This window comes from Ixodes scapularis, unplaced genomic scaffold (genome assembly GCF_016920785.2).
Source record: "Ixodes scapularis isolate PalLabHiFi unplaced genomic scaffold, ASM1692078v2 PGA_scaffold39__5_contigs__length_11793443, whole genome shotgun sequence".
Classification (NCBI taxonomy): Eukaryota; Metazoa; Arthropoda; class Arachnida; order Ixodida; family Ixodidae; genus Ixodes; species Ixodes scapularis.
The window spans coordinates 1,784,613-1,796,823 of NW_024609867.1; the positions used below are offsets into that span (position 1 = coordinate 1,784,613).

The 12,211-nt window shown below is 43.1% G+C and overlaps 1 protein-coding gene across 1 annotated transcript; it reads left to right on the forward strand.

The window, feature by feature from the left end:
* The first annotated feature begins 10,114 nt into the window (after positions 1 to 10,114).
* LOC120841305 (nuclear apoptosis-inducing factor 1-like) lies at positions 10,115 to 10,757 on the forward strand. The gene is made up of 2 exons (XM_040212168.1): positions 10,115 to 10,415; positions 10,642 to 10,757. The coding sequence occupies exons 1-2, from the start codon at positions 10,115 to 10,117 to the stop codon at positions 10,755 to 10,757; spliced, it is 417 nt and encodes a 138-aa protein (XP_040068102.1).
* Positions 10,758 to 12,211: the final 1,454 nt, after the last annotated feature.

Below are 12,211 nucleotides of genomic sequence, written 5' to 3' on the forward strand. Positions count from 1 at the left end.
TAAAAATTCTCTCAAACACTTCAGAAGAAAATAACTTCGCCATGGAATTTACGATAAAAGCAAGGTCTAAAATAGACTGCGAGTTCCCGTGTATTATTGTGAAAGGTTTTACTTCTTGCGATTAGTCAAATGTAAAAGCTATGACCAGAAATTCTTCGTTATGTTCTAAGTCAACACTGCCTGGAAAATAATTAAACCAATCTATGTTAGGTAAGTCGAAGTCTCCGCACAAGATAACTCTGGTTTTGCTCTTTATATACTGCGCGAGATAAGCCTTTAGAGTTTGAAGAACAGAAATGGGCAAATTCGGAGGACTATACTCGACTCCAAGGAAATACGTTGTACCATTCATCGTCGCCTTACATAATACGCCCTTGACACCGGAGATATCATCTAGTTTCACCATTGCTAATGTTTTCCTATACAGTATGGCCACCCCAACTCCTCCAGTATCTTAGTCTTTTCTATTTAAATTGAAATCTGTAGGAGCAAATTCACAATCAAAGATGTTATTGTTAAGACAAGTTTTAGTTAGGCAAACAACGTCCGGTGAGTTGACAGATATAATATGTTCGAGTTCTAGAGATTTGTCGACTACACTACGGCAATTTACGTTGAGCAACCTAAACCCACTGGCGTCCAATGTTTCGGTCAATGTTTCTTAACTGCTTTGATGCCGAGTGTTTCGCCCTTTGTTTCGTCCCAAATGTAAGTCGTGTCGTCAATAATCATTGCATTGTAACGAAGCTTTACTTATTTATTTATTTATTTATTTATTTATTTGGAAATATTGCCAGACACCTTCGCGGTGTTCAAGGCAAGGTGAGCTCGGTACAGCAAGTACACTGTACAATTTAGACACACAAAGAATAACATAATAACAATAAGCTAAATCGGCAATACAACGGAAAGTGACAAGAACATACAAATAACGAAGAAAAACTACAGCAACACTCGAAGATATTCGAGACACAAAAATCAAACTTATTCTATGACAATAAATGATTAATAATTGCCGCGACAAAAACAGGGAGACTTGAGTTGATTAATAACGGTTAGAGGTAACTTATTCAATTCATGAACAGTGCGCGGTGTGAAGGAGTATTTAAAAGAGTCCTTTTTAGATTGTGGCACTATAAATGCTTTTCTCGTGTTTGTTGCGTGTCTGACTGGATGCATTTTGTTGCACGTATTTTTCGAATGGAAGTTTAACATTGCCCTGGACTATGTTACAAAAAACTTAAGGGAATTACTTGTCCTGTATGTTTTGAGTTCGGGGATGCTTGACAGTGTATACAGTTGAGAGACGGAAGTCAGCCTGTCGTAACACTTATAAACAAAATGCAATGCTTTGGTCTGAATTCGTTCTTGTTACTGTATGTTCTTTGCTGTGTATGGGTCCCATACCAAGTCAACGTATTCTAGTATTGGCCTAATTAAAGTTGCGTATGCTGTTAACTTTGTTTTGGGAGTACAGTAGGTTCTCTGGCAACTGTGTAGTTTACGTGTTCGTTCTACGTTAGGTCTGACGAAATGACAATACCAAAGTACCTGTATTCGTTACCAGCTTTCAAGGGAACACCATTCACGGAGTATGAAAAGGGCCTAGGATTTTTTACTGGTAATAGTCATCTGCACACATTTTTTACAGTTCAGCGTCATATGCCAGTTGCAACACCAGTTATAATAATATAATAATAATAATAATCTTTATCTTTCGGGTGCCCTAAAACGGCCGAGCGGCCTTCTCTTAGGTACACCAACTCGTACAATAAAAAAAACAACAAAAAAACTCTTAAACAAAAATCCTACTCATTAAAAAGAAATAGATACGCATATACACTGACGCGCTATGAAGTGACGAAAAGTTCGTCCAACTGACAAAAGCAAGCGAGTTGTTAAGTATTTCTTGGTTTTCAACACTACCTATCTCTGAAAGCAGTGCACAATCGACAGCGAAACGCCGGCACTGAATAGGCAGACATGTTGTCAGGTCATTTATGTATACCAAAAAATAGCAGCGGGAGGAGTACAGAGCCTTGCGGCACTCCTGATGAAACTGGAATGTTGGGGGATAAAACATCGTCTATGTGAATAAACTGTTGACGTTCAGATAATTAGGAGTCCAACCATCCTATAATCTTTTCAGTCTTGAGCAACTGTCTTAATTTGTAAAGCAGCTTTGGATGCGAGACACAATCAAAAGCTTTCGCAGGGTCTAAAATAATGACGTCAGTTTGTCCCCCTCTATTCATAACAGTTGCAAATTAATTTACAGTATGAAACAGCTAAGTCACTGTCGATAGGCCTCGACGAAAGCCGTGCTGCTCTTTACACAAAAAACATTGTCCTCGAGGTGCATAGATAAATGTTTGAAAAGGAAATGTTCCAGTATCTTCCCACTCGAGCAAAGTAGGGAGATTGGGCGGTAGTTTGTAACACACGTTTGTCCTCGGATTTGTAAACTGAAACAACTTCCGCTGTCTTCCATTCCTCTGGAACTCTTCCTTGTTTTAGGCTACGGTCGTATGTATATTATTAGTGAAAATTTCGTGCACCACTCGGCATAGCAATATAAAAATATATTTGGTATACCATCTGGCCCGCACGCTTTTTTTGGCATTTAACGATAGGAGCGCCTTAAGTATGCCAGCCTCAGTCAAGGCAACATCAGGGATGGTCAGCTGGTTATGTTCAAGCGCAGGGATACTACTATCGTGTTTTGTAAATACCGAATTAAAATAATCATTGAATGTCTTAGAGATACAGTAATTATCAGATATTTCGCTGTCGTTTGCCTTTACATTTTTTACGATTCGTTTCCCACGAGATAGCGCCAAAATTACTGAGGGTCGCTTCGTAAAAAGCTGTCAATTGTCACATTAAAAAAGGTATCTGGCATTTTTTATCCTCGACCGCAGCTGTCTTCTAAGCGTCAAAGCCGGCACTTTTGTACCTTTTTTTTTTTTTTTTTTTTTTTTTTTTTTTACACATACGCTTAACTCGACTTTTTAACTGAAGTATTTCTCTACTTCTCCACGGACCCGCCCCGCGTATTATCTTTTTGCAGAGAGGCAAAAATTTGTTGATGCAGGTAGGTGCTAATTGCGAAAAAAAATCCCATAAGTCGCTTGTATTCACATCACTTTTGTTACCCCCCCCCCCCCCCCCCCTGTTAACAAATTCATCATAAGATTGGTCTAGCAAGTCCAAAATGTCCACGTTCTGCGCCATGCTAAAATCTCGAAACTCTCTAACAGGCGCATGCACGTTTGGGCGCGGAATAGAGAAACTTTTTAGCCAAATCTTAAGATGGTCTGATATTCCCGGTACGATCTCACAAAGATTTCCAGAGAGAGTTATTTTCTGGGATTCAAAAATAAGATCAATAATTGGACTGACTTCTTTGGTAACTCTGGTAGGTTCGTGTACTTTTTGTGTGAGTTTATAAGCAAACGATGTGTAAAGGAGTGCCTCGGAATTACAACAGTCGGTTGTTCAGCACATAGTATCCCAATTGATGTTTGGTAGGTTAAAATACCCGCCGAGAATAATGCTTGAAAAGTGTTCAGATTGCTCGCAGAGAAAGCTATAAAGTGCATACATATGTTTGATACTTGCATTCCGTGGCCGATACATGGCACCCACTAATAGCTTAGGAAAACCGGAAACAAGATTAATCCAAACCATTTCGGCGTCACTAGAATATTCAATCACAAAAAATATAATACATTTTCTTATTGGCTACCCCCCCTTTCCTTAGAACCGCGATCATTCCGAACAATGACATAATTGTCAGGAATTACTTTGCCATCCGATATCTTGTCGTGTAACCATGTTTCCGTGATAATAGCTAAGTTCGGATCATAACACATTAAAATACCTTCTATCTCAGAAACTTTATTTAGAACATTTCTTGCATCACATTTAAGATTAGGAGGGGAGTTGAAGTGCATGTGCGTTTACTTGGGTTTGCAGAAATCACATTTACGGATGGGCCAACCTCTGGGGCTAGCTGATGCTCCCGACAGGGCCTCCGCAAAAACACCCTCATATTAGCAGACTTATCCCAAATAAAAGTTTCGTCATTGATCTTTACTTTGTCAAATGGCAAGAACACCTTATATCTCTTCTGTTTAGGGCCAATCGTGCTATCCAACAGCTTTTTCCGTATATTTTGCACTCCAGGCGAGAAATCCTCCGATATGCTCAAAGGTGTACCCTTTAGATGCCTGCAGCTTTTAAAAATTTCCTCTTTATCTCTGCCATTCAAAAACTTCAGAATAATGGGTCGGCATTTTTTATCAGTTTTCCTGCCTAGCCGCGAATTATTTCAATAGCCACATCAGGAACGGACAGAGTATTTGTAAATATGTTTTGGCAAACAAAACTTTCCAGCGATGCGCTGTCGTTCCCTACCGATTCTTTCACCCCGTACACAAACAAATTACTGCCTCTGCTTCTGGTTTCTAAATAGTCAACCTTGATCAGCAGCCCGTGAACAGTATTTTCCAGGGATTTAATATTTTCTTGGTATTCTCGTACGATGACCTGCATGGTGTCAATATTTTGCTCAATCGAGGTTAGTCTTACATTTGTTTCAGGCAGAGATTTGTCTGTTTTGGACATACTTTCTTTTATATTCTTGATATCGCGGGCCGCCAACTGTATCTACATCAAGATTTCATCCATGGTTGGTCCCCCCAGGTTTGACTCGATAACTCCACACCCAGACAGCAATATACTAACAATATCAAAGCAAACAGACAGAAATGCAAGCACCAACCGTGGGCACGGCACAATGGATAAAAGAGACGTTGCTACGATATGTGCGTTCAGGATGTTCATCTCTTATCTGGATGACATAAACGTATTCGTGAGCCGCATCATCCCAGCTAGATTGCCGTGCCCAGTGGCGTGCGGTAGGTTGTCGTTTGAAGATATAGTGTGCGGCCGGCGCCGCCCTGTTGCTGACGCTGGAGATTCGCAGATGCTCGTCGATAGGAAGGCCGCTTGCTTTGTTGATGCGTCATTTCCACGAGGTGAAGGTGCTTGCCAGAGCATTGTCACTTGCATTGGCTCGACGTCAGCGCAGCTGGTGTTGGAATCCGTCCCAGCAAACGAAGGCACCAAGAAAGAACCGATCAGCGAGACCTGGATGACATAAACAAACAGATACGTGAGTCGCATCATCCCAGCTAGATCTCCCTGCTCACTGATTTTGATTTTGGTCAGGTTCATTAGCCGCACTATTCCTCAGATTTCTCCTGGCTTCACGAAATGTAAGCGAGAAACCTTTTGTAATATACAGATTTGAGCATTTCAGCTTCGCGCAGTTGTTCAAGACCATAATTTTTTCATGATAATCAAGAAATCTAACAATGCCAGGCGGTATATTTCCTTCTGAAAGTCTGCCTATTTTATGAGAGCGCTCGATTCTAGTCACAGTCATACCGAGGCGGGTTTTGAATATTTCGTTTGTGATATGGTTGGTTAAATTATCTGAAGTTTCTGCGGGTAGTTTTTTCGCGCCGTGAATGATAAGATTGTTTCTGTGGCCTCTGTTGACGACATCGTCAACTTTGGTCAGCAAGAACTTTACTTGATTTTCAAGTATCACTACCTTTGCATCTACTGAACCCAAATGGTCGTTAACTTCGTTCATTTTAACATTGAGTTTTGTGTCAAGAGTATCCAGACGATCGTTGAAATTATTAAGTTTGTCTTCTAGTAACGTTTGCATAATTTTGATTTTATTTTGGCCTTCTAACGGTTGTAACATAAGTTCGCGATCTGTCGGGCCAGGGTTTGGTTCGACATCACCACTGAGCAGAAGCAGTTGCACAAATACATGAATGCATTCAAATAAACAAAGACGGACTCTTCGTGGGCAGGGTAGCAGCACAATAAAGCTGTTGCCACTACGAAAGCAGGGGAAGTTGTAACAAGGACCAGGCTACAGTGCAAGAGCACGTTGTTCAGGCATGTTAACAGTTGTGCTGACAGGCTGTCGGAGTTTCTTTTATGACGAAAATAATCCCTGGAGAAGGGGAACAAGAGGGACAAAGGACAAACATAAATCTCCAAACACAGCTAGGTGACTGGTGAGCGACCGAAAAAATCCGCCTGGTCCGGGTATCAAACCCGGGACCTCTCCATTACAAGTGGAGCGCTCTACCAACTGAGCTAACCAGGGACCCAAAGAAACAATACTATACACTGCTAACAGCCGGAACTGGGGCCACTCCAAAAATGAGAACGACATTGCCCTCCTACCACGAACTACAAATGGATAACACTGCGACTTTCTCGGACAGGTCCAAGGATGTCGTTCTCATTTTTTGAGTGGCCCCAGTTCCGGCTGTTAGCAGTGTATAGTATTGTTTCTTTGGACTGAGTGATTTGTTAGAGAAAACGCAGCTTTGAAGGTGAAGCCCTTTCTTTGTGTTCAGTAGTGATTTCACCTACGTTCGCCGGGTGGCGGTGGTTATGCTAGATGGGACCCTTTGTGTGAGTGTCTCACAGCCGAGGTCAAGGGAGATAAGAGAAGGTTTACCAAAGTGTCATTGTCCTATTATAATGTGTTTTTTTTGGTAGAGACGACGTTGGAGATGGGGTATATAAAGCGTGTTCGAAATAAACTTTGCAGCTGAGTTTGAGACGTTGCCTCCTCTTTTACTACCTTCTGTGGTGTTCTCTTTTCTGCCCCAGTACCAGGTTTACAATCATGTTCAACTTACACCAGTTCGCCTGCACTCTAACTATTTTTTCGTTGCTCTAGTCAAGGCTGTCAAGGCTGGCCGCTCGCGCTAACACAGCCTTCGTGGTTAGTCCGTGCTAGGGTGGGACGAAGTATATATTTTCAAATGTTCGTACCGAAAGGTGTCTTTTGACTTTCTACCCTCTTTCTTTAGGCCAACTAAAAGATGTGCGATTAGTAAAGTCCCAATTTTAAATCATTTATCCCAGCCCAAAATTTGTTTCATGGCCCCTTTAAGGAGGACCTAATATGCGTGCTATATATTATTACGTGCTAGTCGCACTTACTAGCCGCCGTTCCAAATCGAAACAAGAAGTGAAGTCGAATGTACGGGAAGGGGACCCAGTGCAACATTTTAACTATTAGCAGGCCAGAAATATTTATCTGGGGTGTCTCGGCTAGGTAAACAATAGCAGCGGCACGCGATGAATGTGAGACTAAATCCTGCAATGTTTGCAAAGGTTCTGTGAAGTGCGCTGCAATTTCAAACGCGTACATTGCGCAATTAGGCAACGTTCGCTCTCATCGGTGTCAGTTCCTTGAGTCAGCGTGAAAGTCTACAATGACGATAACAGACCGGCCATCTGTCAAAACGAGGACACTGTGGAATATCAATTTCATCAAAGCACTGCGGCCGAATCACCAGAGTCGCTGGGCACGACTCTGGCGAATTTGCCAAGCAGCTAACTTTGGCAACCGCGGTAGTGTGATTTTGTTGTCACATTTGTGTGAGATTTTGGAGGAACTAAATGCTGGACTGCGCTCGTTATCCCCTAACATTTGTTTTTATTGAACCTCCAACCACTGCCCCGAATTCTTCTTTTAAAGCGTGACCAAACCACGAGAACGAAAAGGCACCGACTCCAACCAGGAACCCAATATCCGGTACGTGTTGAGACGACACGGTTGCCACGAAGACGTGCATGCGCAAAGTGGGGCAGCTCATCGGGGCGCGCTGGCCGCGCTGGTAAATCACATTGCTTTCGAATTCTTCGCGTTCCGCATCGCCGTAAAATGCTCAAAGTACAAGCAAGGATAACGAACATGATTGTAAACCTGAGACTGGGGCAGGAAGAGAACAGAACAGAAGGTAGTAAAAGAGGAGGCAACGTCTCAAGGCAACTTCCTGCCCCAGTCTCAGGTTTACAATCATGTTCAACTTACACCAGCTCGCCTGCACTCTGACTATTTTTAAGGATAACGAGACGTGTTATTCCCAATGGGTGGGAAAAGCATCACTCTCACCGTGCACTTTTTTTTCGATATGGCGTAAATTGTGCGTCAAGTATGAACAGTTAAAGGGAAACACTTTAAGTACACAAAGTTCTTCAATCATACTAAGAAGCAAAGTAGGCCATCTTTATATTTAATCACGTGCAAAAATAATTCGGTTAAAAAATACAGCAAATTTTCTAACAAATAAACTAAAAACAGAATGACAGACCTTGTACCAAAACAAGAGACAGTATTCTCCCCAATCTACCTTTCAAATCAAGGTTCCGGTGATTTTAGTGTTTTAATGATATTTGTATCCAATAAAGCGATGATTTTTTTATCATTTTCAGTTTCTAAAACGAAACCAAAACAAGGTGCATGGGGCAGGTGGAGCTAGCTACCGCTCAAATCTACCCCTTCATTTCTTGATTTTCGATGGGCGTCCATTGGTTTCTGCTCGGTGGTCATAGTCGGTTGCCGCTCCGATGTTCGCGCTTACTCTTACTTTTAACTTTCTTTATGGGTGTTTTTTACTGTTACTTTGTTAAAAAGCGTCAAACACCATCGGGAGAGACGCCGCGTCTAACCATTAAGCGTCGGTTGGCAATGAGACTGCTACGGAAACTTCAAACGGCCGGTGAGCACGGCTTTTTTTTTTTTGTTCACAGTGAATAGTTCCACTGTTGCTTTCGGCTTACTTAGCTATGCTTGAACCTATAGCCCCTTTCCTGGCAAATAGAAAGCGCTTGTTTCGGACTCGGGCGCGTCTTTGTGGTTGAGCGACGGCATCGCGTTGTATGGCACCGCCTACCTATCGCATCTCTCTGATATGGACCGACACGGTGTTTACAAACAAGCACGCATTTGCCCACACCAGGTGTGGGCACTGCGCGTGCGTAGAAACTGAATTTGCGTGAGTTGAAGCGTCTGCGCATGCGTAGTGCCGTCCACAGCACCACCGTAGCTGCGTGACGTCAGGGCCGCGTGTTGGTCTATACACGCAACTTGTTATTGCGAAGTGCCACTGGCACAATTACGTTCGTGACTGCCACAACATCACCAACACAAATATTGAATCTGAAATGTTGCGAGTGACTTCAGAGGCCGCTTGCTAAAAAGTCTTGACTAAGGCGCCTGGCGGTCTCGTCTAAGACCGTGACTGAGACCAAGACGGATCCAGCACGGTCTCCGGCGCGGTCTTGACTCAAGTCCGGACTTGAGTCTGGCACCCAGACCGCCAAGAACGGAGTGAGCAGTGCCTATACTCCGCGACAACCTTTCTTGGCAATGCAGTGGAAGGTAGAGGCCCGCGTCCCCTCTCCCATTTTGAGTGTGCGCGGGCTCTCCTCCTCTCCCCGGAAATGGGGGAGGAAGAGAGCCTGCGTACACTCAAAATGGGAGAGGGGACGCGGGCCTCTACCTTCCACTGCATTGCCAAGAGAAGTTGTCGCGGAGTATAGAGAGGGAATCTAGGGAAACCTGAAGAAATACCGGAGGAAACAGAGGGTGCGTTCCAAATCTACTCGAATGGATCCGAGTTACCCTGGCAGATCATGTCACGTGACAACAAAAATTGAGTAATGCCGGACGCGGGTAGGTTTTCGATCGCAAAGGTACAAATCCTTTACCCTAGAGTGAGACCGAGTAAATTTTGGAACACGGCCGAAGATTCCAGACGTGGAAGTGACGAGTTGCGACGTGCTGTCCAATAAGAAAGCGCCGGCGATGCGAGGCGGCAAGCGAGAGATTGTCTGCTTCTGCTACGCTGCGATCGGTTTGGGCAAAGAGAAACGACGACAGTCGCAAAACTGCGGCACATGTCTCGTACATACCGTCGTTCCATGCAAAATAGAAGAAAAAAAAATAGTCACCGATGCGCGGTTTTGGGTAGAGTTTAGTGCGCACCGACGCTGTCATATTGCTTCCTATCGCGATCGTCTGTCACCACCGTCGTCGACGTCCTGTGCGTACGCCGAATAAAGGTGTCTACAGAAATGTCTGCGTACCCTTAGACGCCCAATTTTTCAAGAAAAAAAATGCGCTGGACGTATTTTCTCGGAAGCATTTGCAATAAAAGTTGATAATTATGTTTCGATCATAAAGTTAGCAGACGACCGTCTGAGTTTGCTGCACGCAGACATGGATGTCGCCAGTCCATCACGGATGCTTCCCAAGGTAAAGAAATCAAATTGGTCCGAAGATGATAAGTTTCAATTGGCTTACAAAATCGAGAAACGCAAACGTATAATTAAGAACAAATTTAACAACACTATTACAAAAACTGCTAAAAGAAAAGCATGGCAGGAGATCGCATCCGTGATGAATTCGCGGCATCCATCGACGCTGCGCATTGTGCCGCAACTTAAAAAGCAGTGGCAAAACCTCAAATCTCGCAGCCGCGCTGAACTGACCCTCTCGAAGAAAGCACACTTCACGACCGGTGAGTTTACTATACATATGTTTTTACTACACATAAAAATAAAGCACACATTCTGTGTGCTAAAGACGTTTTTTTTTTCCACTTTCTCATTTTCTTGGCTAAATTATAGAAGCGATTAAGATATCAAGCTATTAATACAATCAAATGAAAACAATGAACGTGCTTGCTGCAATCAGACAAAATTTAATGCTCAAACAAAATATAAAGAGAACCTTGTCTTCCACAGGCGCAGGGCGCAACGACCACACGCTGACACCACTGGCTGAGGCTGTGCTGGCGGTCATCGGTTCCACGAGCCCCAACCTTCTGGGTATCGAAGGAGGCATAGACACCGACGAGTGAACTGCCATGTTACTGCTATTTGTACGAAGTCTAGCCTTTCGAGATTCACATGATTAGGGGTTCTACTAGCAAAGCTAATATTGTATTCATAATCATATCTGAAGTTCGCAAGTACTAAATACTGGGCCACTCAAAGAAATGTTCTGGTGTGTTCTCCCCAGATCAAGAAAGAACCGTGCACATCCAAGGACTCTAAAACTTTGAGCCATGTTACTTGAAGTTAAAGTCGAGCTAGGCATGTCAATGAAAGACCACTGCGCTCATCAATGATGATAATACAAATAACATAAACAATAATAATAATAGTAATTATTGGATTAGGAGAACCACGGCACTGCAGAAAGGCAGCAGCCCATGAAAGGTACGCCCGCAATGCCATATCTTGTGATGGTGATTATGTGATGATGTAAGATCACGACCTAATCTTGTGAGATGCAAGATTAAAATGATGGTGATTATGAGCCGACATGTACATGGGGAGGACGACGCAGTCTTCAGAACATCGCAAGCGCCGTTGGCCGAGTCTTGAAAGTTTGGGAAAGAAAAATGATAGCAGACTTTGGTTGGTACACTGCTGAAATGGTAGAAGGTATATCTTAAAAAGGTATCATGCAACGCGAACAAGACAAAGAGGATTGTGTTTCTACTACCCTACCATTACAAAATACATTATACTCTCATGATTTCAAGCTCTAGGAAGCCATGAATTTTGTTTGATTTATCAGAAATTTATCTAAATAATGATGGAAGCTAAAAATATGATTCGCCTTATGAGTGGCTTCACATACACAGAATATATTTCATGCTTTCTTTTACATAGGCCTACTGATCATAACCAAGTATGCTACACATGAAACATTCGTGAAATGTAAGACAAAAGTTTATTTATCCCTCAAAAATGTTCATTGTTGTGGGCTGTTCAAAGAGCACGTGACAACTCAAAACAAAATTCAGTTTGTTCATCGGGTCAAGAAGTTGTCTAGTGTGACCTATTAAACGGGGGACACGTGAGCAATAAAAGCGGACACTGCGCCACAGTTTTCATAGCAACTTGTGAGGACGTTGTGACTAGCCCATGCTATGCCACTTAAATTCAATGCCGTTGTCCTCTAATTCATATTTTTTGTTCTTGCAGCCCTTTCGTTTAGTACACTTCTTTCCGAGCATCGGTGCACTGCAGAGGGGACACCCATGGATCTGTTGCTTCTCCGCAATGTGCCAGTGCTCGGTGTAGGCCATGCTACCAGATCACAGCGTCTGCGCAAGTTGCTGTAGAAATTTCCGCCTGAGCCCCATTGAGTGCGCTTATCACCGAGCGCCGGTGCATTGCGGAGAAGCAACAGCTCCATGGATGTTCCCTCTGCAGTGTACCGGTGCTCGGAAAGAAGCACACTCAACAAAAGGGCTGCAAGAACAAAAACATATGAATTACAGGAAAACGGCATTCGGTTTAA

Bases quoted from the DNA above. Each gene is read 5' to 3' on its own strand.
- LOC120841305 (XM_040212168.1), top strand. From the start codon at position 10,115: ATGGATGTCGCCAGTCCATCACGGATGCTTCCCAAGGTAAAGAAATCA. The intron at 10,416-10,641 runs GTGAGTTTACTA...TGTCTTCCACAG, and splicing joins GAAAGCACACTTCACGACCG to GCGCAGGGCGCAACGACCAC.